At 36.6% G+C, this 27,477-nt stretch overlaps 3 protein-coding genes and 1 long non-coding RNA gene across 7 annotated transcripts in view; 2 read left to right on the top strand and 2 right to left on the bottom strand.

Annotated features, from left to right (window-relative positions):
* The window catches only part of sev (receptor protein-tyrosine kinase sevenless), a 65,045-nt gene extending 50,960 nt beyond the window's left edge, over positions 1-14,085 (top strand). For 2 of the 3 annotated variants that reach the window (XM_033484160.2, XM_033484158.2), the window contains exons 12-20: positions 1,654-1,977; positions 2,111-2,712; positions 4,922-5,548; positions 6,807-8,221; positions 9,216-9,638; positions 9,739-9,962; positions 10,031-10,501; positions 11,064-11,427; positions 12,020-14,085. In XM_033484160.2, coding sequence (XP_033340051.1) covers positions 1,654-1,977; positions 2,111-2,712; positions 4,922-5,548; positions 6,807-8,221; positions 9,216-9,638; positions 9,739-9,962; positions 10,031-10,501; positions 11,064-11,427; positions 12,020-12,888 — 5,319 coding nt within the window. In that variant the 3' untranslated portion in view covers positions 12,889-14,085. The remainder of the gene's footprint in view (positions 1-1,653; positions 1,978-2,110; positions 2,713-4,921; positions 5,549-6,806; positions 8,222-9,215; positions 9,639-9,738; positions 9,963-10,030; positions 10,502-11,063; positions 11,428-12,019) is intronic. The other variant, XM_033484159.2, reaches the window with a different exon arrangement.
* LOC117228418 (uncharacterized) lies at positions 14,057-16,170 on the bottom strand. 2 transcript variants are annotated; one of them, XM_076527293.1, is made up of 4 exons: positions 16,022-16,170; positions 14,768-15,938; positions 14,475-14,689; positions 14,057-14,396 (listed from the first exon to the last, which is right to left on the bottom strand). In XM_076527293.1, the coding sequence occupies exon 2, from the start codon at positions 15,860-15,862 to the stop codon at positions 14,768-14,770; it is 1,095 nt and encodes a 364-aa protein (XP_076383408.1). In that variant the 5' UTR covers positions 15,863-15,938; positions 16,022-16,170; the 3' UTR covers positions 14,057-14,396; positions 14,475-14,689. The 2 variants fall into 2 exon arrangements, with proteins under 2 accessions (XP_076383408.1, XP_076383407.1); XM_076527292.1 differs by having other exon boundaries at positions 14,768-15,943; positions 16,022-16,168.
* A 1,954-nt stretch (positions 16,171-18,124) lies between these two features.
* LOC143260741 (uncharacterized) lies at positions 18,125-18,729 on the top strand. The gene is made up of 2 exons (XR_013035045.1): positions 18,125-18,264; positions 18,347-18,729. It is a non-coding gene; the product is annotated as an uncharacterized LOC143260741 (long non-coding RNA).
* Positions 18,730-21,746: 3,017 nt separating this feature from the next.
* LOC117228515 (uncharacterized) lies at positions 21,747-27,406 on the bottom strand. The gene is made up of 3 exons (XM_033484303.2): positions 27,030-27,406; positions 22,990-26,081; positions 21,747-22,209 (listed from the first exon to the last, which is right to left on the bottom strand). The coding sequence occupies exons 1-3, from the start codon at positions 27,045-27,047 to the stop codon at positions 22,047-22,049; spliced, it is 3,273 nt and encodes a 1,090-aa protein (XP_033340194.2). The 5' UTR covers positions 27,048-27,406; the 3' UTR covers positions 21,747-22,046.
* Between the last annotated feature and the right edge of the window lie 71 nt (positions 27,407-27,477).

Raw genomic sequence — 27,477 nt, 5'->3', positions numbered from 1 at the left:
TCAGGGTTTGTATGAAACCGTTAAAATTTTCAATTGGTACTGATGTTGTTTTTCGACTTTGAACTTTTCTATTCCAAAAAAAAGAAACAGTTATAAATCCAGTGAAATATTGATTCGATATATTTGTGCATATACAGATAATTTTTACTTTATCTACTTTGAAAATGTTATAAACTACTTTGAAACTTTAGTGTTTAGTATTACATAGGTTTGAGGTTGAAACCTTGGATCGTTCGATTGACCTTTACGATCGACCAATTCTGGTCGCTTTTCCTTGACCGCTGCATTCAATTTGTCGAGTTGCTAACATTCACGGATAATAAAAAATGACATAATAATAATAATAATTTTATAATATAACATTTACGGATATCATAAAAATGGGAGTGAGAGACAGCTATAACTGAAATCGGCGATTACTTAGTTGCCAACCCAATAATAAGCGTCGCTGTTCAGGCTAGAAAATGCGATTGCCAAGTACGATAGCTGAATGAAACTTTAACGGAACTTTCTTCTTGTACGTATAATGTCATCAATATTTCAAAATTGCTTTAACTACAGTTTCTGAATCCTCAACTGCCGAGATGAGGTTTCCAATTTGTGAAACTTCTCACATTAATGATCATTTGACACGAGTTGTTGGGAATGAAATTTCAACAACTGCTTTTTACGATACATATAATAATAATTTTATAATATAACATTTACGGATACCATAAAAGTGGGAGTGAGAGACGTCTATAACTGAAATCGGCAATTACTTTGTTGCCAACCCAATACAACACTGAATATTCGTTTGGTACTTGAGGATAAATCAATGATTTTCATTTGAATTTGATTTGTAATTACTGGTTTGCAGAGTCTTGTGCAAAATCAAAATTATGTGCATCAATTAAAAGATACAGAGATCCAATAAAACTATATTTCTTCTCTTAATGATTTTAATAGGTTGAGGGTAAAGAACCAGTATTAGTCAAGTCTTCTAGTATTTTCGCTGTTATTGACATGTTAATTGAAGTATTATCTGAAATATTATTAAAATATTATTTTAAATATTATTGAAATGTTATTTCAAATATTATTGAAATGTTATTTCAATAATATGTTAGATAAGCATTGACAAGTTTTGTCAAATAACATTGTCAAATGGTTTTGGAATAAAATTTCAAATAACATTTCAATAATATGTTAGATAAGCATTGACAAGTTTTGTCAAATAACATTGTCAAATGGTTTTGGAATAAAATTTCAAATAACATTTCAATAATATGTTAGATAAGCATTGACAAGTTTTGTCAAATAACATTGTCAAATGGTTTTGGAATAAAATTTCAAATAACATTGTTATAATATTAAAAATTTCGTATTCTAAATAATGTCATTTTAAAGGTGCTCAGGTCTGCTTACGAAAGAGCCTGTCCCTCCTGAGTAAGAGTCTACACGAAAGTACAACTGCTTTCCTTTTTCGAGATACTCATGAATGAACCGCGGATTTCATGCATTTATATTTCAAAAATTTCATTAGTAGAATATCAAAATAGTCTACCTCGAGGTTAAATTAATGAATCTGCAATTATACTTCGTTGCCAACCCAATAGATCGTGGCGTTTGCTCGGATCGAATTACAGTTTGTTCTTTTTGTTACTTCTCTAGATAACGAGGGCAAATTTAAACGGATCGCACCAAGAGCCAATGTCGATTCTGGCTATCGTTAAGGAGCTAATGATCGACTCGTTGGAGGCGTACTTGTACTGGTCTACGGGCCACGCCGTAGAAGTTGCCCGACTGAACGGCCAAGACCGACGATACTACCATTCGGACGAGATATTCAATGGTAAACAAGTAATGGGTTTAACGCTGGATACCGAGAACAGATACGTTTATTGGATCGTTCGAAGTTACGAGAGCGGATCGATCGTATACCGTGCGCCAACATCGGAGAGGATTCCTATGAGCCATAAAATAGTGCCCGAGAAGGTTACTATCGACGTTCGAACTTCTTTCTTTCTTTATTTTTCTTTTATAAATCAACGTCACAACCGAACAATTGCAAATTACATTTAAATGTAGTAGTCTCGATTTTTCCGATATAAATCTCGAATGTTGTTAGGTCTCGGCTCTGCAACACCCGAACATGCAAGGACCACTTTGCTATTTCTCGGAGCATCTACTGTGGCTTCAGGACGATCGTAACGCGGTGATAGGCGACTTATCCGGCCAGAATACCGCCGTGATAAACGGCATCACCCTGTCGGGTCTCCATATGGTGGCGGTCATGGATCCGGCGCTTCATCGTTACCCGAACGATCTTGCGTCGGACACGGTCGTTGTTTTACCAAAGGCGGTCAACTGCAACAGTATTAGAGTAGAGGGTACCTGGAGGAACTTCAATATATCGTGGGACCCCGTGGACAACATTAATTACGGGACCGTGTTTTACGAAGTGAAGTTCGCGGACTACATCAACACGAACTCGAATCCGGAGATAACGACGGAGACATCGATGCCGTACAACAATTCCGAGCAAATTCTGCCTTATTCTATTCTGGAGGTGACAGTGAAAGCGTTCACGTACTGGGAGACAGCGCATCACACGCGGAAGACACTGCGATCGCCGGAAAGCGTGCCAAGCGAGCCAACGAATCCGAGGGCGTTCATAGAATTCCATAAGGAGCCCCTTAGCGAGAGCGTCGATATATTTACAATATTCAGGTACGCGGTTTACTTGCCTGCTGTCACGCCTGAAATTCATTTCCACCGCAGGTGGCGAACTATTAGGTCTACCGGAAAGTTCTGTCCGTTCTTGAATTGAAATATAACACAATTTTCATACATTTAATAATATTTATTGTGGAATATACTTTCCATCGTTACTTGTGACTTCTTGCCGGCGTGTGTACATTTAAAAGAAAATGGTTTGTGTGTCAATCTTGACACGCAGTAATCAGAACGTCCGCAGTATTTGACTCGCAGTAATATATGCACAGGATACAGTTTCTTTATTACATTACGCTTTTTAATGAAATTTGTGCTTTCAGAGATCCAATATCTTGAGAAAAGTCAATATATTCAAGTTAAAGAATAATATTAGGTCTACCGGAAAGTTCTGTCCGTTTTTGAATTGAAATATAACACAAATTTCATACATTTAATAATATTTATTGTGGAATATACTTTCATATATATATTAGAATATACTTTGAATATTAGAATCTACTTTGAATATTAGAATATAGAGTTTGAATATTAGAATCTAGAATTTGAATATTATAATATACTTTGAATATTAGAATATACTTTGAATATTAGAATATAGACTTTGAATATTAGAATATACTTTGAATATTAGAATACAGAATTTGAATATTAGAATATACTTTGAATATTAGAATATTGAATTTCAATATTAGAATCTACTTTGAATATTAGAATATAGAGTTTGAATATTAGAATATACTTTGAATATTAGAATATAGAATTTGAATAATAGAATATAGAATTTGAATATTAGAATATACTTTGAATATTAGAATATACTTTGAATATTAGAATATACTTTGAATATTAGAATATACTTTGAATATTAGAATCTACTTTGAATATTAGAATATAGAATTTGAATATTAGAATATACTTTGAATATTAGAATATAGAATTTGAATATTATAATATACTTTGAATATTAGAATATAGAATTTAAATATTATAATATACTTTGAATATTAGAATATACTTTGAATATTAGAATATAGAATTTGAATATTATAATATACTTTGAATATTAGAATATAGAATTTAAATATTAGAATATACTTTGAATATTAGAATATAGAATTTGAATATTATAATATACTTTGAATATTAGAATATAGAATTTAAATAGTAGAATATACTTTGAATATTAGAATATAGAATTTGAATATTAGAATATAGAATTTGAATATTAGAATATACTTTGAATATTAGAATATACTTTGAATATTAGAATATAGAATTTGAATATTAGAATATACTTTGATATTAGAATATATTATATATATATATAGAATATACTTTGCCATTTTCAAAAAATGATTTATTTTTAGAGGCGAAGAACTCGACTAGTGCTTGGTTGACATCAACTTCAGTTTTGAATTTGTTTTCCTGTAAGAAGTTTTGCAAAGAGAGAAACAAGCGATAATGTTATAAAATATGTATCGTATATTGTAATCATATTCCATAGAAGACATAACAAGAAGAAAGAAAGAAAGAAATATCTATGTTCGTTTTGTATCTTGCAAATAATGCAGACAATTTGTATTTTGCATAAAAATCCGCAGTCAAGTTATCATCGTCAATTTATAATTTTGTACAGTCAACATTAAATTCGGCTTCGTCTGATTCTAAAAATAGTGTTCGTTGTTGCCTATTTAGACGAATTGGTTACAAATTGATTATAGATTTATAAATTGCTTTTAAATCGGTTACACAATGCAATGATAAAATATCACGAAGGACCAACTAGTATAGTACCATCTTTGAAGTATGAAGCAGCAATGTCAAATCCTCCGATGCTTGAATTTTTTTAAACTAAATATTCTCTTAGGGCACAGAATTTCAGGAAATAAAATAGGTCCATGTTGTACAGAAATTCTATCGCGTTTTTCATTAAACATAATTGGTATATTTTTATTAACAAAGAGATCACAATATAAAAACGAAAAAATAATAATTCAATTCAATTCAATTTGCTACTATAGGGTGGGACTCAAATACATAGTCCCACCGTGCCACAATGGGTTCACGAATGCGCATGCAGCTATCGCAATATTTCAAAGGCGGATCTAAAAATCGTTCACCACGCATTACCGTGCACGAAAAACATGGGACATTTTTAATCCCACCGTGCCCCAAAGAGTTAATCCCGCTTCTCCCGTCACAGATGGAACACGCCGCAGTTCGCAAACGGCCTGATCGTCGGGCACACCGTCCAATGTTGGAACGATCTTGAGATCCAATTCTGCGACCAGTCGCTTATTTCCGATCAATTGGAGTACACGGTGCACGATCTGGAACCGAACATGACGTACTACTTTCGTGTCCGAGCTCACACGAAAATCGGCCCGGGACCGTATTCCAATGTAATCAACGTGTCGACCGTTTACGAAAATCCGGTGCCGCAGTTGCTGGTTGCCACCACGGACGAGGTGAGGATCTCCGATTTGGATCAAGAAAAGAACGACACTCTGACGCAGCACGTCGCAGTCGAGCTGGCATATCTGGCAGCCGACAGTAAGGTCTATTGGATAAACGACATGCCGGAGCTGGTGGCCGCCGATCTGAACGGCGCGAACGCTACCAAAATCTTAACACTGAACAACAGCGTTCTCAGCTTGACCGTCGATTGGGTGGCGAGGAACTTGTACTGGTCAGAGTCGGGCTACAATGAAAACGGCGATCAAATCGTTAAGTTGGACTTGACGATGTGGCAAGCGGGGCTTCTCAAGTATGACGTAATTTATGCCTCGAACAGGCGCATCCTGAATCTTGATATTCTACCATCCACAGGGTAATTACAACTGTTATGCTTTACGGGTCGAATTAACCCTTTCGGTACGAGCGCCGGATATATCCGGCATCCATCTGATGACCAATATGGACGAGTGCCGAATTATATATATATTATATATAATTATATATATATATATATATATATATATATATATATATATATATATATATATTATATATATTTTTAATTATATTTTTTAATTATATATATATTATATATATATTATATAATTATATTATACATTCTTTACAGAATGTTTACAGGAAACATTTCAAGAAAGATTTAGAAACGGATTAAGCACAGTCATTACTTAACGCTTAACCCCTTAATGCACAGTTTTTTTTAAAAAGGCCGGCCAAAAAGAATCAATTTTTTTTAATGTAAAAAAAGAGTAAAAAAAACACAATTTAGAACGTTGTCTTGGCAAGAAAATGACAAAAATACAGAAATAATGAAAATTTTTATTGCAATTTTGGATTTTGATAACATTGCAGAAAATAGTCGAATATTGTAATATTACACGCGCATCGACTTTTTTTATCTTTCTTTTCGAATTCCCATTTTTCAGAATAAACATTATTATCAGTAAAAATATTTATTTATACTTTCAAAACATAAATAATAACAATACTCTAGTATTTACAATATTTATTATTATATTTACATATATTATTATTTATATTTTATTTTACATTATATTTTAGTAAAATACATATTGAAAAATGAGCGAATCAGAATCTGAATATGAATACGCTGTCGGAAAGCGGTTCACAAGGAAGAGATAAGTCGTAAGTGATAAGTATAGAAAAAAGGATATATTTTATACTTGTTATAGCTTACAATCCCGTGTAAATGATAAATATCAATAAAACGATTGTTTTTTTTTGCTTTCACATTGTTATTTTCGATTCTCGATTGCATTCGAGTGTGAAAAATTATAGCAACATAAAGTACAACGCCGCTCGAATTATCTCGAGTGTGCACAGTTTGGCCAGTTCAGCGCGCTCGAGTTAACTCGAGCGTGCACGTTAAGGGGTTAAGAAAATCCACAAAAGTGGACCGACCCTGCGTTATGCGCGCATTTTCGGCACCCCTTACAGTGGCAGTGTCACGGCGGAATCAACGCGCTCCTACCGAAAGAGTTAAGGGCGAATTTTCGTTAACATTATTTAACACGCGAGAGACAAACGTCGAGTTTCGCTGTTCGAAATGTTCCTCGATACAGCAAAACGCTCACGCACATTTATCCTTATAGATCATTATACTGGATCGAGCTGACGAAGAACGACAGGGGCGTGATCGTGCAGTCGGATTTAAACGGGAAGACGGATCAGCCGTTCTTCAATCGCAAGGAAGACTGCTCCTGTCCGTATAAACCATCGGTAATCCCCGTGATGACGATCGACAGCACCACGTCCCAAAAGCCGGTCATGTACTGGATCTCCTTGGAAGGACACCTGAACATCGCTGACATTAACGGTTGCACGTGCAGCACGATAGTGAGCGCTGACTTCAACAGAGGATTGCCGCCGACATCCCTGACCGTGGACAAGAAGAACATCTACTGGTACAATTTGGAAGAGGGGCAGATTTATTTCATGAACAAAGAGTATCCCGACGACGGGAACATCTTGCACAATTACCTGCCAGCCGTGAGGAGCATCAAAGCCTTGGGGAAATCGTTGCAGCCGTATCCGCCAACGAACTGCCTGATACCCCGTCCGGTGTCCTACAACGTGAAGGAGGTCAACAAAACCGGAGACACCATCACCGTGAGGCTTCCTCAGCCTGTTCCCCATATCGGTTGCGAGAAATACAGTCTACCGACGAGTTTGTACACGATATACGTGTCCCAGTGTCTGGAGAACGAGCCCGGAAAATGCGAGAACAGCGACGAGACGAGGCTGCAGACTTACGAGAAAGAGTACACGATAAGAGATCTGAAGCCGTTCACGAAGTACAGGCTGACCTTAGCGTTGAGCAACTATTACGCCGACTTAGAATCGACTGGTCTAGAATTCGGCTCCGGTATAGTCCTGAGAACCGGAGCCGGGACGCCAACGGCACCCGAGAACGTGACGATTCAAGCGCTCACGCCGACTTTGGCGATCGTTTATTGGATGCCGCCGAGGATATTGAACGCGGAGGCGGTTCGGTACGAGGTGCACTGGAGATTGGTCCGGTTAATAAACGGAGCACGGCAAAAGGGTGAGCAGCTGGTAAAGAGTTCCGAGAGGACGGCCGACGGTCGATTCTTCGCCATGCTGGAGCCATGGCTGCCGGGCCAGGAGTATTTGGTGTTCGTTCGCGCGTATCCCGTCCACTTGGGCCTAAGTCCCGACGTTTACAGCCAAAGCCCGGACAAAGAAGTGAGGATGTTCCCGGAACCGAACAATCTGACGCTGATCGATGTTACCGTGAACAGTATGAACGTGTCGTGGTCGCCCACCGTCAATTTGACGATCAAGTACACGTTAGAGTACAAGGACGTCGCTGTCGAGCACTGGCAGGTTGCGAACAATTCTCGGGTGGAGAAGGACAAAGTAATGTATTTCGTTGATAAGCTGCAGCCACGTACGTTGTACAAATTCCGATTGCTTTTGAAGTATCCGAGTTACAAGAAGGATTTCGTGTGGCCGATGGATGGGAAGTTCACGTTTCAAACGTTAGGTATGTTACTTTTGAGTTGTCTTTTTTAGTTTCGGAAAAGTAGTCAATAAATGTTTAGGCTTCTTACTGTCTGCGACGTTTCTTAGACGAATCTGGAAACGTTGCTTCTTCTTATGTGTAATTTAAACAATTTGATTTCTTAAGGAGGTATCAATTTTCAATTTCAAAGAAGTTTTGTGTTTCGATTAGTATGATTATGCAGTTATTATTTACGTGGCATTGTTCTGCGGATCTTCCGAAACAAAATAATAATAATATAGTAATAATATATAATAATAATAATATAATAATATATAATATATAATAATAATATAATAATAATATATAATATATAACAATAATATAATAATAATATATAATATATAACAATAATATAATAATAATAAGTATAGGTAATATGACACATAATTTTAATAAGGAAAAGTATTCAAATTATGATTAAATTGGAAAGGATGCTTGAAACGCGCTAATTCCCGTAAGTAATAATATTAAGTTTATTTAAAATCCTTATTTAGTTGTCATTAGACGTAAAAGATGTTACGTAAAATAAGGATTTCGCATAATTTATCCGATCGAAGAGTCATTTTAATTAAAAGGATGCATAGAATAACAATATGTGAAAAGTAACCGCATAATATAATAAAATAATAATAATATATTATAAATAATATATTATATATAAGGTCTATTATATAAATAATATATTATAAATAATATATTATATATAAGGTCTATTATATAAATAATATATTATATATAAGGTCTATTATATAAATAATATATTATAAATAATATATTAAAATACGAAACATTTGTGAAAATGAAAATCTGCATTTTCTCGAGAACTACGAATGAAAAGACCTGTTTACGTATTCAGCGGATAAAATGTTACAGGCATCATTCGCTAAAAATCAAAAGTCCGGGAACAAGTCAATTGAACCTGTGCAATTATTGCAATTTCATTAATACGATTTCTGCGTTATTTACTGAACAGGCGATGTACCCAGTGCTCCCGGTATGCCTACGGTGACGAAACTTCGCAATTCCGTCTATCAACTGAACTGGGAGCCCGCGCAAGCACATGGCTCCCAAATCACCGTGTACCGAGTCGAGGGCATGAAGGTGAACGAAATCAAGGAACAAATCGACTCGAACGAGAACGCCAGCTGGAAATTGTATTACAATGGAACGGACAATTATTGGATAATCACGGGCGATATGGACGGTAAATATCGGTTTCGGATTCAGGCCAGGAACGCGTACGGATTCGGTGCTTGGAGCAGATCCAGTCCGATCATTGATTTGACAGAGACTACTGGCGGCATACTGGCCGCACAGCAACATCTAGGACTGGTATTAGGGTTCAGCGTTCCCGTTATTACTATAATGCTGATATGCTTCTGTTACTTTCTTTGCCGTAAGTATGTCGCTACGAAATTGAAATTTTTCCATTAATTTTTATACACTTCAAGTGTTCGTTAAAGTTAGCGATGTAACAAATCAATTTTGCAATTCAGCAGTGTATCGGCAGCGCAAGGAGGACAAAAAGGCAGTTTTACCCCCTTTGGTGAGCGACGTGGAGCTAGCCACCCTTCGGGAAATACCGCGAGGAAACTTCGTTCAGTCCAACGCCCTTTACGCGTCCACCTTGCAAAACGATCCCGACGACTCTACTCTCCCTAAAATCAGAAGGGAGCAGATTACGTTGGCTAAATTCTTGGGAAGTGGAGCCTTTGGCGAAGTACGTGAAATGGAACGATGAATCTAATTTTGTTGTCCGTTTGATTCGTATCACGAACGATCTTCTAGGTGTTTCAAGGTAATGCGAAGGACTTGGAGAGACCGGGAATCACGCCGGTCGCGATCAAAACGCTCCGGAAAGGAGCATCGGCGCAGGAGAAAACCGAATTTCTTCAAGAAGCCAGACTGATGAGCCATTTTCGTCACAAACATGTGCTCCGACTTCTTGGAGTATGTTTGGACACGGACCCACCGCTATTAGTATTGGAGCTGATGGAAGCAGGAGATTTGTTGAGCTATTTAAGAGCAAGTCGTTCGTTACAACCCGCAGACCCGCACGCTTTGCGTCTGCAGGATTTGTTAGCCATGTGCGAGGACGTTGCAAGAGGGTGTCGGTATCTTGAAGAACTTCACTTCGTGCACAGAGATCTTGCGTGCAGGAACTGTTTGGTCTCTGCCAGAGATAGAGAAAACCGGGTCGTCAAAATCGGTGATTTCGGACTTGCAAGAGATATCTATAAGAATGATTATTATAGAAAAGTAAGTATATAGTATAATTCTATATAAAATTAAAAAGTAAAATCATATAAAATTAAGTCATATAAAATATTATATAAATATTATTTATATTTATTAATATTATTTATATTTAAAATTATATAAATATCATTTATCGTATAAAATTAAAAAGTAAAATCATTTACTGTAACATTATACTAAAACTTTGAGCTTTTAAATGTTCATTTACTTTTACTTAATCCCGTATGCGTGATTAAGGAGCTAAAGTATAACAAACATAACTAGAAATATTATAGGACCAATTTTTACTACTTACACAATTAAACAAATTTTATGCCACTACACTCTAGTTACCAAAATATTCAAAGCATATAATTTTAACTCTAAACTTATAGAATTTCATGCATCTTTCTAAAATAAAAAATTCCCAACGTATCCTAAAAATTTTTCTAATAGTACATCCCTTATCGATTTCATTGAAATCAATATGTTCGTATTGATATATTGATAATAAATACTATATGTTAGTATTTATTAGTGTTTTTAACATAATTATTTTAACTTACATCGAATGGATTTCTAGGAAGGAGAGGGATTACTACCTGTTCGTTGGATGGCTCCTGAATCTTTAGTGGATGGAGTGTTTACATCTCAAAGCGATGTATGGGCATTTGGTGTGTTAATGTGGGAGATTACTTCCGTAGGACAACAACCATATCCTGCCAGAACAAATCTTGAAGTGTTGCATCATGTGCGTGCAGGTGGTAGATTGCCTAAACCTCTGAATTGTCCTCCCGCATTGCATCAATTAATGTTGCACTGTTGGAGTGCCGCTGATGCTAGACCAAGTTTTAAAGTTTGCCTCGAGAGCATAGTTAGTCATCGAAGCACTATAGAGGATGCGCCATTGATTCCTGTACATGCTGGCCATTATTTAGCAAGAAGAGGTAAGTGATCATATGTATGAATAATACATGTGCATTACACGAACCTATTGGCATGGACCGTAAATCTTTTAAAAATATCATTACAGTTTGTAATAAATTATGTATACAAATATTTATGTACATACATGAATCATGTCTTTAGTAAAAGTTCAATTTTCAAACTTGCAAATGAACATGAGCTGCTTCATCATCGATACTATAATCATAGTTATAAATATCTTACTCAAATTTCAATCTATTTACTAAATGCTATTTGTTTTCATACATCATGAGATAAGCATGTGCTTTACCAAATATATACGTTCACAGTTTCTCCTGCCTTTCATAATGCATCATCATAAAAATGTGTTGAATATACAAATTTAACAATTTGCTTGAATACATATTTATCATTGCATGGCTCATGCTTACAGGCGTGTCTAACATGGCTTACTTTGCTGACGAGAATCAAAATCATAATAATTCAGGTAGGTTCTTTGTGAAGGTCATCTATCTATCTACACTGCTTTTTCTTTTCCAAATTCATAACATCTCATAAATAAAAAAATTTTCTATGCAACTATATAGATAACGTAATCATTAATTTCCCCAGGAAATTCATGGAAGTCCAGTAGTTCAGAAGGCAGTCGAGATATGCAGCCATTCCTTCAGAATTCTCATAATGGAACACAATCCAGCGAAATACCAAAATATTTGGAACTACTAGCAGACAATGAAGATATTATTTTAAGAGAAAATTCAACCAGTGGATACGAAGTACCTCGATCGATTCATATTTCTGATCAAAATTTGGGTAATGTGAATAAAACTAATACAAATACGGATTTAAAAGATAATTTACATTCTGATACTTTACAAGAACAGAAAGAATGTCTGTCCGATGATAAGGATCAATCAGTAAAAAGATGTGATAAGAGGTCTTCGGTTTCAAGTTTAAATTTACCAGAACGTAAAAGAGCATCGATTACAAGCGTGACTGAGAAATGTAATACTTTAGATAGTTCAAAATTAACTAATCCCACTATTAAAGCGATTTTGAAAAGGGACTCTTTTACCTCTTTAACTGACCACAGAAGAAGTACAAGGAGCACGACTGAACGACGAGGCTCGGAAATAAGCTTAGAGGGTCGAAGTTCCAGTTCATTGAGTTCAAATATCAGTTTAGCCCCACCTACACGTCCCAGTTCGTCGTTAATTAGCTCACAAAATGTTCTGCCATTGAAAAACAGTGTTATGGGTGGTACCGGAGAATCTGCGTTCAATGATAGTAGCATTACAAAAAATACATTACCAAAAATTCAAAGGACTCATTCTAATTTACAAAACGGCAAAGCTAATATTCCGTTGGTGATAAATAGTGCATTATTGAATTTATTAAGGCAAACTCCGGTGGAAGACAGTAATAATATTGTTACGTATACAAATATAAATACAGATGCTGTTAGAGTAAATGGATCGTGAAGCTATTGTTGTTAAAAGAGGGATGTTATTTTGACAATCATGTCTTTAGCTACATGAAAACTGAAAACGTGTGAAGTTCCATAGCTTTAAACTGCCATAATAACGTGTGTACATATTTAAATTTTAATACTTGGAAGCTATTTTATATATGTAAGTCATGGCAGAAAATGTTTTACTATAGGTACATTAATTAATAACCATAGACTTGTTGTTTATCATCTATAAGAATAGCTATAGAGTATTATATGGGGATTGGAATGATCCGACATAATTTTATATTTGTTACTGAAAATAATGTATTTATTTAATGATCGAAAAATATGATTAAAGTTTCACTGTTCATTGTACAAATTTCATGTTTGGTGATAATATATATATATAAAATATAACACTGAAATTGATATTCATGTTATATGTATAAGGATTTGTTAAGTTTTATGTGTAAATCCAGTAATACTTATCAAGATAGTACAATTAAGGATAAAAGTTTTGAATTATAATGAACTTTGTATGAATGGACTGATAATGCTTGAAATTGATATATTCGAGTTCAAACATTAATATATTATAAACGGAAAAGTTTGAAAGGTACTGTACATATTTTATTAATATAAAATTGATATTTTTTTAACTGCATTCGTCATGTTTTCCACGAAAGTATTAAAATGATAATAAGTATCTAAATCCAGAGAATTAATAGACAAAGTAATATAGTGGTAAGAGTGATAGTACACCCGAATACGTACTTTTGAAAAATATTTTGACAGTTATGTCATGAAAAATAAATTGTATAAATATATATATATATATATATCATATAAGTTTTTATACATTTGAAAAATATATGAATTTGAACTATATTTGATATTAAGCTTACTGATAAGATAATTTGATAAATATTTTATAGTCTTCCCTTCTAAAGATATGTTTGCTATACAACCTGCATATCATTAGTTCCTTTATAATTTTGTAAGTTTTAGACTATAAGCTAAATCTTGTAAATATATTTCTTTATATTAAGAAATTTATTGCTATGACATATATTGTACGGATTTTGTATATTTGATATGCGTAAGTTAATATAGACATGCAAATATCATCACACACAAATCTCCATATGAAGTATAACATTTTCTATCTGAATATGGGAGAAATAAAATTTCAAGTGTAAATAAATAAACTGTAGTGTATTTCAAAGGATGTTTATTACAATCAAATGTGTCACTAATATTCACAAATGTAAAATTTAAACTGTGGGAATCCTGCAGTAATCTGGATCTTTACTATGCTAAAGTGTGTATTATAATCAATGCTCTAATCAAGCATTGTAATAATTTCTCGTATTCATTCCTCGTTAAATCAAATTATGGGAAAATTTTATATGATTTCCCAAACGGTAACATTAATACTTAATGTATTTAAAATATTACTTATAGATTTCTTAATTAAGTAAATTTCTTACATATTAATCCTAGTTTTTAAGATTATTATTTTACAAGAAACAATTCCTGAAACAAAAAATATGTTGTGTAAAATTTCATATAGTCAACATGTCAGTAAATATTCGTAAGTATAAGGAATGTTACCTATGTTGTAGTGTTTGTAGTATTATTATTAGCATTGTAATAATTTTTCGTATTATATAATTTAAATCAAATTATGGGAAAATTTTATATGATTTCCCAAACGGTAACATTAATACTTAATGTATTTAAAATATTACTTATAGATTTCTTAGTTAAGTGAATTTTTTACATATTAATCTTAGTTTTTAAGATTATTATTTTACAAGGAACAATTCCTGAAACAAAAAATATGTTGTGTAAAACTTCATATAATCAACATGTCAGTAAATATTCGTAAGTATAAGGAATGTTACCTATGTCGTAGTGTTTGTAGTATTATTAGCAGATGTAACAGCCGTACTAAGGGGAACATCATCATCTAAAGAATCGTCCTTACTATGTTCATGTAATAAGACATATTCTCTTGAACTAAATCCAAAACGCAACACATCTCTTTCTAATAGTTCATGGTATCGTCTTGGTTCTAATTTTACATTATTTACAAATGTACCATTAGCAGATTCTAAATCTATGAGATATGGGCGAATTCTTCTTCCTTCACCACCTCCCTCTTTTTGGAAAGATACTAGACGATATTGTAACACTGCATGTTGCTTTGAACACGAAGGATGATCAAGAGGAATATCTGCAATTTTACGATCTCTACCCATCAAATATGCCGATTGTCTGTGAACATATAATGTGGGTAATGCCTTTTCCCCTTTAAAGGGATATAGTCTCCAACGACGTTTAGGTTTTCTCGCATCTGCTGGTTCAGAATATTTAATTACTACCCCATTCACAGTATTTATATCCTCGGTTAATTTACCAGACAGTTCAAAATTTGGTTTATCCTTTTCTTGTGGCTTTGGCTTAGATTCTGTTTTCACTGTAGATTTACCCCATTCGGGCGAAGGTTCCTTCTTTATTTTCACCTCTCTCTCTTCAAAATTACTTTTTCTCTCCCTATTCGACTCATCGTGTCTTTTGTTATACTCATTCGTATCTCTATACTTTCTGACCTTTTCATCAAAGTCTCTGTGTCTCATACGAGATTCGTCTCTCCTCATAGGTGATCTTTCGTACCTTCTTTTACCATTTTGCCTGTCATCGTCTCTCCTTGGATGTTCATGTCGACTATCCCTATATTCTCTATCCCGTTCACGTTGCGATCTATCACGATGCATATCATTATTGTCTCTTCTTACTTCTCTGCTAAATTTATGAACGTCCCTACCTTCTCTGCCATTTCTATAATTTTTACTCTTGCTATTGAATTCCTTTCTTCCTGAACGTCGCTCTTCGTTAGGGCTCTCGTCGCGTCTGTGTTTATATCTCTTCCGTGACTTCTCATGACGACTTCCATCGCTACTTTCAGAACTGCTACTAGACATTGTATGTTCTTTCATCGATAAATGCCGTAGAAATCCAAATGAGATTGTATTCTCAATATTTTGATGCGATCTGATGCAAACACACCATAACCTGTACTAACAACAAAATAGCTTGTTTTAGACACAAGTATAGAATATCTAAACTTTATTAATGTAAAAGTAATAGAAATGTACTTGTATAATGTTTACACCACTCAATAGTTATAACAACGGCTGTTTATACGTTAAACTTTCGTCCAAACACCAAACTTCACTTCCGCACCAAAGAAACACGAGTGCTGAATTGAAAGCAACCGACTCGGTGCGTAAGCTTTTAAGGAATACTATCAGCGCCGCCAACGGTGGTGCGTCGAACTTCTAGCGCAACCCCCCTCCACTACACATTTTGGGCTAACGGTATAATTCGCCGTATGCGATGTTGTGCTATCTAGATAGATATCTTCATTTTTCGAAAAAAAAGATTGCTATTATAGAAAAACACATTTTAAGGTCCCTCGATCACGTTAGGAATATTTAGAAAAGACATTTTTTGTTCAATTCTTATGTTTATGTTTATTTTCACAATTGCGTTTGAACGGCTGAACGGACTTTAATGAAACTTTATATTTAAATTTTATGCTTTCATCACATAACGTGATTAGATTACTTCTTATTTATTATTATTCTCTTGTAATTCTTTGATTTTTTTTATATGTGTATGTATACATATATTCGTTATTTGTGAATGCTTAAAAAAATGTTTTAAGTAAATTTCACAGAATATTAAATTCTGCATGAAAATACATTTCTTTCGTATTTTCTGTAATAAAAAAAACTAAGCGTAAATAACTCAAATGGCTTGATAAATTTTAATTAATTTCACGTAATATAGATGTTAACTTCACTTAACACACGTAAACAAACAATATTCTTTATTTTTTATACATAATAAATAAAATAATAAAGACACAAATAAATAAATAAATAAATGATTGATCTGCTTTTATTTATGCAATCGCTATAGCGATGTTTCAGAGATATTTTAAATATATTTAAAAAGTAGTTTATTAACTTATTTAAAAAATATATACATATATTTTTGTTAATCCGAGGTTAATAATCAAACTTTATTAATAAAATTGTGTTTTATTTCATCAGAGAATGAAATATGTCACGTTAGCGAAAGCAATGCAGACAAAATATGCGTCGATCAGTGGAAAACGCGAGTCGCGAGAGATTTCACGAAATCGACGAAAACTTCAAAATATTTGGGGCCCTTCGAGATTAGCTCGTAATAGAATAGAATTTGCGGACAGAATTTGCGGACAGCTAACAATGAAATAACGGGACAAGCGCAAACAATTATAGACAATGCGATATAACAAGTATCCGAATTTGCTATCTGAGCCGGTAGTGCAGGTGAATTACCTTCGAATCGCCAACAATTGAGCCGTTTATTTTGAAAGTGGCATAAGTCACTTTACCGTAATGAAAAGTGGTGATTTTTTTAATGTTTATACGAAATTATTTATACTGGGAAAAATATCAGTATCGTTAACCGTTTGAGCCTCAAGCAGCGCGATCCCGCTGTTTAGATTTTTAGTCGAAAAGTTACAGGACATTTGAACGTTATGGACTAATATATATAATATTATATATTATATATATATATAATAATATTATAATAATTATTATTATATTATATATATATAATAATATTATAATAATAATTATTATATTATATATATATGATAATAATATTATAATTATTATTATTATATTATATTATAATATTATGGACTAATATATGAGCCGCTTATTTCGAAAGTGACATAAGTCACTTTACCGTAATGAAAAGTGGTGATTTTTTAATGTTTATACGAAATTATTTATACTGAGAAAAGTATCAGTATCCTGAGATAACAAATACAAGTAAATCTTCGCGAAAGTTAGCATCCATATTTTTAAACGTGTTCAAACGCGAACCCTTAAATATATCGACTTCAAAATAAACGGCTCAATTGTTTGTTGGTCATTTATCCGACCTTTCTAACGACTACACAAGTTCGCTTAGTGAATGCAGATTTGTTCAGGTGCATAAATAAGAAAGACCCTTGGCTTTGTTATTTACGATCGCGGTCTATTCTTCGTATAATCCGTGTGAAATTCAGGTAAGTGAATCATCGGTAATTGCATTTATTGCCTCTATGGGATTCTCAGGTATTTGGGATCGGTTAGCTTGAAATCACCGACAATGTTTTCATCGACACTGCAATTTAACCGACGTTCTTTATACAGGGTGTTCCAAAAATGTCTCGCAATCCGAAAATAGCGGGTACCTGAGATCATTTGAAGTAACTTTTTCCTGAGCGAAAATGCAATTCGCGGCTTTGTTTTCACGAGTCTTTAACGAAGAACGCGTTCAAATCAATGAACAAGTTACGAAGTGTAAATTTTCGATTTTTTTTTACTACGTTACAGTGATAATTTTAAGTAAAACGTTGTTCATCCTTATTTCAGGATGTCTGAAGAATATTTACTAATTTTTCGGTCCTGAAATAATAAGTCGTCGACGATATATTAAGCCATTTCGAAAAGAGGAAGAAAAGATGAAAGAAAGGAAGAAAGCATTCAAAAAATACAGAATTCACAAAAATTCAGGAATGAATTTCCTTAAAGCATTAGCAAATAATGTATTTTTATAATTCCATTTATAAGCGATGAAATAGTTAACAGTTCTTTCTCGCAAGTACAATTAATATATAATTTAAAATAAATCAACTAATTAACGTTAAGAAACATATATTTTGTATGTACAAGTGTCAGATGAAATTGCTTTCCCTTTGTTAAAATCCACGTTTAATGTATGAGAATTAATAGAAATGTTGATTAATTAAATCTAATATGATTTTTCTAATTAAATGCTCCACATCACCCGATGTTATCGGTGTACACTTATATATATTATTATATTATATTTATTCATTATATATATTATTATTATTATATAATATAATAATATATATAATAAATAAATATAATATTATATAGTATATATATATATACTATAATTTCTAGTGTATACTTAAAAACTGAAGCAGTGTTGTGACACATGTATCGCTTCTTCTACAAATTCGCCGCTTAAAATACGCGAAATTTGTCTTAACTTCACGAATCCTTTATTTTCTTTTTTTCTAAGGTAGCACTTATTTTCTTTTTGATTTTTTCTCCACAATTCCCCAGGGACGTTTTCCAATCGAATTCTTACAATTCGTGTACATTCCTGTGGAACGATCTAATGGTAAACCTATGGTTTCTAATTTCTGAATCATGGTCGGCCCTTCAAGATTAGCTCGTAATAGAATAGAATTTGCGGACAATGAAATAACGGGTAAATAACAGGTATCCGAATTTGATACCTGAGCCGATAGTGCGGGTTATATTTCGATTATTATATGGTCGGCAAGGTATTTAAGGGAATCTTTATAAACACAAAAAATTTACCTTGTCGCTTCGATAATCAAACTGACCTGCCCGAATTCGAAATAAAACGCTTCGGTGTGTGTAACGGTTCACCAGGTATATTCCCTAAACCGGCGTTGCTGTCGCAATAGAGTGAAAAAGAAACTATATTTTCATTTCTTTCCGTATTTTTAAACATTTCCCCACTGTTGTAAAATTGCATTTATTTCAAAGAAATATCAAAAATATAGTGAAATAACATTTCTCTTTAAAACTGCAACATTTTGAATTTATTACTAAAAAACTTAATTTATTAAAATTATTAAAATTAATTATTATTATTATTAAAATTAATTTATTAAACTCAATTTATTCGGTATAAGTATCATGAGGCTCGTTCGAATTCCTTTACTAATTCAGTAGCTATAGTTTCTAAAACTACATTTCAAATAGCTGTAGAATCAAAAATTTTCAAAATTTTTATAAATTTTCTGAGTCATGTTCATATATAATTAACTATACATATCCTCCCAACGTAATAGCTCGTAAACGTTTTGTTAAAAGTTATTGAAATTTCACTACATGAACTAAATATTAATGAATATAAATAAATATAATAATAAATAATAATAATGAATATTAATGAATATAAATATAAATGATCTAAATATTATTTGTTCAAAAAAAAAAAAATTAAATTAATATCATACACATTTTAAAGTTCATCTCATTTGTTAATCCAACATATAACGATATTAAAATTAGAATAATATTTCTATAAAACGATTACTGAATTTATTTATTTACTTAAAATAATTTGACTCACCTCCTATCGATGAACATATACATAATAAACGCGCCTAATTTACCATCAATAATGCACATGCGCAGCGCTGAAGCTGAAGCTGTATATCTACCAGTATTTATTATTCTATGGAGTGACGTTCTCACCTATGCTGAAGTTCGTCTCTCTACCGTCGATGGCGCTGAGATAGAATTTCTTCAAACCTTACAACACTGAACGAAAGCCAAGTACATATGTATGCAAGTTCTTTATGTAATTAAATATGGATCTATGTACGCATTTCCTAGACTGCGAATCATCGTGCAAAATAAAATTTTTTGAATTAATTACAAGAAATCGGATTCAAATAAAAATTTCTTCTAATTTAACAAATAATCGGAAAACAATATTGTGTTGGTACTAAAATCCTTTTAGTTCCTTATGTAATTAAATATGGATCTATGTACGCATTTCAATAGCTGGTTATGGTCAGCTACATAATACGTAATGCCATTCCTAGACTGCGAATCATTGTGCAAAATAAAATTTTTTGAATTAATTACAAGAAATCAGATTCGAATAAAAATTTCTTCTAATTTAACAAATAATCGGGAAACAATATTGTATTGGTACTAAAATCCTTTGAATATTTTTCTACATTTTTAAGTTCGACCTACTCGTAAATACATAAAATCTATAGTCTAGTCACTATAATAATTTGGGAAGATACAATAATGAAATTAAAATCTTTTTTGCAGCCACTCATCTCATACGAAAGGTGCGCAATGCAGGATAAATTGACCTTATTATATAAAATCCTTTGAATATTTTTCTACATTTTTAAGTTCGACCTACTCAAAAATACATAAAATCTATAGTCTAGTCACTATAATAATTTGGGAAGATACAATAATGAAATTAAAATCTTTTTTGCAGCCACTCATCTCATACGAAAGGTGCGCAATGCAGGATAAATTGACCTTATTTAGCTAATTTTTATTGTCGAATGTTAAATGTACAAATGAAGTTGAATTGTATCACATTTTTGCAGTCGTGAAAGTTTTAAACATTATTTTGGTAATAAATTACTTGAAAAGTTTTGACTGAAAAAGAAAATTCACAAGAAAATGAAATTTGATACTTTGTCAAGTACGTGTGCATTTAAATGATTGCCGACTGTAGATTACGGAAGCAGCAACCAAAAAGTTGTACACACGAAAATAAGGAGAAATTGTAAAAATTTTGTTCAGATTTACCATTTTAATGAAGCTTATTGATGTTTTCAAAAGAATTCACTTCGATAATTCGAGTACTCTTACATTTAACTAAATCTCGTCGCAACATGATTAAACTCGATTTTGCTGTAAATGATACGTTAAACAAGAAGATTTTACTTTACAATGATTTTTGTATGAAGAGTAATCTCTTATTATTTATATACCTATATTCTATATACAATTTTGTATGTTATAGAGTAATTTTTTATATTACCTAAATGTAATCTATCTATTTTTTCGAAAACGGGATCTCAAACGAAAAAATTTGTATTTTATAATTTTAACTTATTTCTGCTCACAGTGTCAGTTCATATCGCGTCTTTCGATACATTTTGTATTATACACAGGAAGGATATGAAGTAATTTAGCCAGGATATCAAAGGAAATGATCGAATCGTACAAGAGGATTGCATTTATTTTGTATAAAAAAAAAAATACGTAGAAAATCAGTATATACATAATAATACATAATTAAAATATCTACAAAGGGTAGAGTTGTATTTTTATGTCCTTTACCTCTCTGAAACCTTTTTTCTTTTCACGTTCGATGTAATCTTAGGGTAACATGTAGGATGACAGAACGCGTTTCATATTGTATATCCAGGCTTGGCACGCTAAAGATGTATCCTTCGTTCGTGAAGTACGTAAACTGTCTACTATGGTATGCCATAGAGTTTTGTTCGCACGGCGTAAGTAGTTAGTGGGACGTGAAATTCGAGTCGTCGAAATTACTGTCAGAATTGCTCTCGGCGGCATCCACGAATGCTGTGGACAAATCGCCGGACAATTTGCTGACGGATTGCGAGACGACGTCATACATGAAGATCTCCTTCTCGCCTTGGTCAACTTGGTCTTTTGGCCTGCAACATCGATAGGACATTGTCGCTTAACCGTTTGCGCACCACCAGCCACTTTTGCGCTCTTCGCATTTCGTGTCGAGAAAAGCCAGGCCATTTGGCCGATTCTATTTCGAAGAAATTTGTCGTTGTTACCTATTCTAAATTAATAGTAACTATATATATATATATATATATATATATATATACTATTAATATATAATATATATATAATATATACTATACTATATTATATATATACTATTATTAGTATTACTATATATACTATATATACTATTACTATATATATATATATACTATATACTATATATATATATATATATATACTATTAATTTAGAATAGGTAACAACAAAGTGCAAATTGAATTACTTTTGAATTGAATTACAACAACATATATATTCATTCGTAACGTTTTATTTCATGTTTTACGTCTTTTTTCGGCACATAATCGAAGGAGCGCAATCGCGCCCTTCGGCTTTCCTCGACACATAATCGAAGGGGCGCTATCGCGCTCTTCGGCGCTTTTCGATTTTTCCAGGACCATCTGGTACGCAAACGCGGTTAAGTCTAACTAAGTGAAGAAAGTGAAGTCTATCGAACTCAAACGATTACCCATAAACGGGCACAACACGCGGAAGCCGATCAAAGCGGCCGCGGAATATTGCGATAGAAGAAAATATGGCTCATTAAAGAACGTGATAGCACATCACCGTCTTAAAGCGAACGGTGGTGAACGCGAGCGGGCAAGGGTGATTAGTTATGGCATAGCGAGCGTCACTTACATGGTTACCAGGAGAACCACCGACTGCTTCTGCGGCTCGGTGCGACTCTCTTGCTCCAACCACTTCTTGTAGTTCTCCGCGGATGGCTTTTTCACCAATTGCTTCAACGTCTCGCCAGCGAGAAACTTGACTGCTTGCACGTCGCTGGCCCGCCTGCTCTGCCTCGACTCGGTCTCCTTCTCGTCTTGAAAGTTATAATCGACGGGCGCCAACACGACCACGCTGGAAATCTTCCGACCGTTCAGCTGGGGCGCATCAGGGATAGGAAAAGACGCGCCGCTCACTTTGAGCGGCAGGTAACGATTATACTGAGCCTCGTCCCTGGCTCCCACGGTTACGGGGCTCAGCCTGGTAGCATCATCGCGTATGTGCTGATCCGCGATCGCCTGGCCTTGCTCCGTATTCGGATCGAAGCGTACTACTTTCATCTCCACGCCTCCCGGGCGCAGAGTGGCCTGCTCGAACTTAGTCGAGCTGCCGGTGGCCGTCGTCTTCTTCGGCAGAACGACTGTAGAAACGACGGAAGAAGAGGTCGCGGAAGAGTCGGACGAGTCTGCCGTTTTGGGTTTCTTGATGATGGCCGGTACCGGTTCGCTGGCAGCCACCGCGGAAGCCCCTCCGGCGCCGTAGAAATTCGCCAGGGCCTCTGGCGGTAGTTTCTCGATCGGTATGTCGCCGACCTTGTCGTAATCCAGTATTTGTATGTCGGCGTTACCCAAAATGCCGGAGCTCAGCAACTGCTCCCTGATGTCGTCCGGCACCTCGTCCGGCAGGTTCGCGATGTTCTCCCGAATTCTAGCTTCGCTCTTTGGGGAAACGGTGGTCGTCGTTGGTGCCTCGGTCGTCGTCGTCGTCGTGGTCGTCGTGGTCGTTGTGGTAGCGGCGGGCGTTGTGCTCGAGATGAATGGTCTAATCGTGGATATCGCGTTGAAATCTTCCGTGTTGGTTACCGGCGTTGCGTAAATCTTCTGAGAGGGGTTCAACGAATAGGACGGTCGCGCCCAGATCGACGATCTCTGGGACGAGGACGGGAACCGCGACGGTTGCGGCGGTTGCGATTGCAGCTGTTGCTGCGAATTTTGCAGATTCTGCGAGAAAAATGATTGCTGTTGATTCTGGAAGATCTGTTGCTTCGTGTTCAGGTGTTGTTGTTGGTCGTTCAGAAATTGATTCGACGGATTTCGTATTAAAGCTTGACTTTCCGGCGACGGGCTCGGCGATTGGATCAAGCTGTACTGGCTCTGCGACGGTTCCGGAAATCCCGTCGGCTGGATCAGAGGATTAGGCGGGAAGGGGCCGGGATGTAGCGGATTCTCTCGAATCGCGTAGTGCTGCTCTAATTTTGGAACAGCTTTGAATATCTCTCCGCCGGGTTTCTGAGCCTGTGGCTGAACCGGTATTTGCGGTATACCCGGTACCGGTTGCGGTTGATTGTACTTCAACTGGGCCCGGTACTGTTGCTCTTGCAACAGCTTCTGTTCCTGTTCTTGCTTCCTTCTGCGTTGGTCTTGCAGTCGCTGTTGGTCTTGTATCCGTTGTTGGTCTTGTATCCTTTGTTGCTCCTGGATCCTTTGCTGTTCCTGAATCCTTTGCTGTTCTTGCACCCTCTGCTGCTCCTGTATTCTCTGCTGCTCCTGTATCCTTTGCTGCTCCTGTATTCTCTGCTGCTCCTGCAGCCTCTGGTGATCCTGCTGCCTCAACTGCTCCTGGTGTCTTTGTTGCTCCAGCAATCTCTGTTGCTCCACTTGCCTGTGCTGGTCGACGTGCCTCTGTTGCTCCGAGTGTCTCTGTTGCTCCGAGTGTCTCTGTTGCTCTAAGAATCTCTGGTGCTCTTGAAGCCTCTGTTGCTCGTGTTGCCTTTGGTGCTCGCGGTGCTTCAGCAGCTCTTGCTGGCGGCGTTGCTCGTGGTATCTTTGCTTCTCCAATTCCTGTTGCTTGAAAACGGGCAAAGGCTGTTGCGGTGGTTGCTGCGCGGGTTGCTGCTGATCCACGTTGAACGGATTGGCCTGGTTGATCGGCAACGGTTGATTTTGTATCTGTACACTTTGATGGGAAACCGAGAGCGTAGGAGGAAATCCTGGTTGCTGCGGATGATTGATGCTCACACGATGAGGCGGCCCATTGAAGCTGCTGAACGGTGCGCGTTGCTGTACTTCCGGCAAGCCTTGTATCGTAATAGGCAGCCGTTGGGGCCTTGGCAACGGGTTTCTCGTCTGCGGCGGCGGTGGTGGGAACGCGGGCTGTTGCTGCAAGAAGCCTAGAGGTGGTTGCTGAGGCGGCTGTTGCAGCGTTTGCTGTGGGAACGAATTAGCGATCCTCTGTTGCGGAAACGCGGACGGCACTCTTTGATGCGCCGGTTGGATCGGCTGATAGGGGCCGTGCTGTCTCTTCGGCGAGCCGGGCGGAGTAGAGGCTGGTTTCGAGTGTTGGGTAGGAGGTGTCTCCAGGTCGCTGCGCTTGTTATGATTGTTCGGCGGCACCTGTTCCGTGCCGAAGGTAACGCGTATCCCGCTAGAACCGGAATGGTACACTTCACTGTCCGGTCGAATAATCGCTCTCAAAGTCGTGGACGGTTCCGACGGTGCCGGCGTCGCTGTGTGAACAGGTTCTTCTTGGTAAGGCGCCGGGTTATCAGGCTTGATCTCTTCGTGCTCTTCGACAGGTGTCAGCGCGGGTACCGGCGGCTCGTAGACGACACGGGTTTTGTCCCCGTAACCTTTCTTCTTCTCGTATTTCACGTAGAACACCTGTATAGGCTCTTTAGTTGGCCTCGGCGTCGGTGGCGGTGGGGGCGGCACGGGCGTGGGCAAAGATTCGTTCGATTCCTTGATGATAATTTCGATGATCGGCTCCGGTTCGGTAGGATAATAGTTCAACGGGCCCTCCTCGTAAAGGTCGTCGCTCTTCGAGCTCGCCAGGGGATTGTAGAGCGGATCTCTCTGGGAATATTGAACGATCGGCTCCATTTGGACCGCGTAAGGCGGCGGTCTAGCTCCTCGTCGCGGATAGAATGCGACCTGTTGCCTCTTGTCCCGGCTTTTCGGAGGCTCATCTTTGGCGACGGTCGCGGCAACCAGGGTCGTTACGATAATCTGAAACGGTGAAACTACGTCCAAGTGTTCGCAAACCGGGATAAAAAAAATCAACCGTAGCAAGAGGGTGTCCGGTTACGGGCGTAAAACGCATTCGTAGAAAGATCGGTTGCGCGTTGGTAACCGAGTGACCCGATTCATAACGAGAAGAAACATCCTGCAAGGCCTTAAGCGGCCAAATCGATTGGTATTCTAGCGTCGCCGAATGGACAGTTACTGCTACCCTGATAAGCGATTCCCAGCCGCAATCGTGTTCCCGATATGGCGAGACCGCGTTACGGATGTCACGCCGTCGGATATCGGATGTTTTTCGCGTGTAAAATTCAGCGAACAGAACAGAGATCTCTTGGCTGTCCGGTTCGCATGCTGGCCGGAGAAAGAGAAGGGGAGAAAATTTAGGTTTTAGATTCACGACGTGCGCGTTTCACCTCGAGAATTCGGTGACTCTCCTAAAGAAGGGGACGACTTCTTAATATTCCTCGAACAAAAAGAAAACTCGTCTCCGGCGAACGCGGTCGCAACCAAGTTCATTTACGTGGTCTTAATGCTAAGCACCAGGCAAACGCCTGCGTCGTCGGTCTACGTCGCCGCGCGATACTTTTTACATTATTTCGGAAATACGTGTAATACGAACAATTTGCTAAACATATACAAGAACGCTTCGTTAAACTGATATACTTTCCCTCGCTAAGTAGCCGACGGCGACACGCTGGCTGATTGCAAATGATAGAACCGCGTCGAATGTTTCCCGCAAACTACGGGAGACGCGCTTATTACGATGAAAGTATTAAGCGAGCGTGTTCTCTTAAACGGGCTACTCATTTTTCTTAACGCGACACTACGGAGAGTTTCACCGGGCGCCGACGCCGACGCGACGCGACACGCCAACAACGCCGGACTTGCATTTTTCTTTCTCCTCTTTTCATTTCTTTTCCCCGTTATAATTACCAGTTTCAGGAAGCGCATGGCGTGTCTTCTCGATTCGTCGCTCGCGAACAACACAGCCTCTTTTTCTTCGTCGATCTCTCCGCAGTCACACTACACCGACTTCACGTGTTAACTGAACCGAGGGGGTGGTTAACTCGCGGTAAGCAACATGATATCCACAGGACCGGGCATGTACTGAACGATATTGAATGGAGCTTCGCATGGGAACTGAGGACAGATTGGGCCCAGAGGCCCGTTTCTCCCTGCCTGGTGCCACCACCACCACCACCACCGGGGTCTTCAAGAAGCTCCTCTCTAATATCGAATACGGTGGGGCACCTTTCTCTGGCTAGTGGCTACGTACTACGTACGCTTCGCGGCTGGTGTAAAGCAACGTTTAAACCTGCGCCGTGCGGGACATACAGAGAGACGCGGTTCTTCCAGACAAAAAAAAGAAAAACGACAAGGT

The sequence above is a fragment of the Megalopta genalis genome, chromosome 18 (genome assembly GCF_051020955.1).
Source record: "Megalopta genalis isolate 19385.01 chromosome 18, iyMegGena1_principal, whole genome shotgun sequence".
Classification (NCBI taxonomy): domain Eukaryota; kingdom Metazoa; phylum Arthropoda; class Insecta; order Hymenoptera; family Halictidae; genus Megalopta; species Megalopta genalis.
The sequence above is the reverse complement of the archived record's forward strand: the minus strand, read 5'-3'. Positions and strand labels throughout refer to the sequence as shown.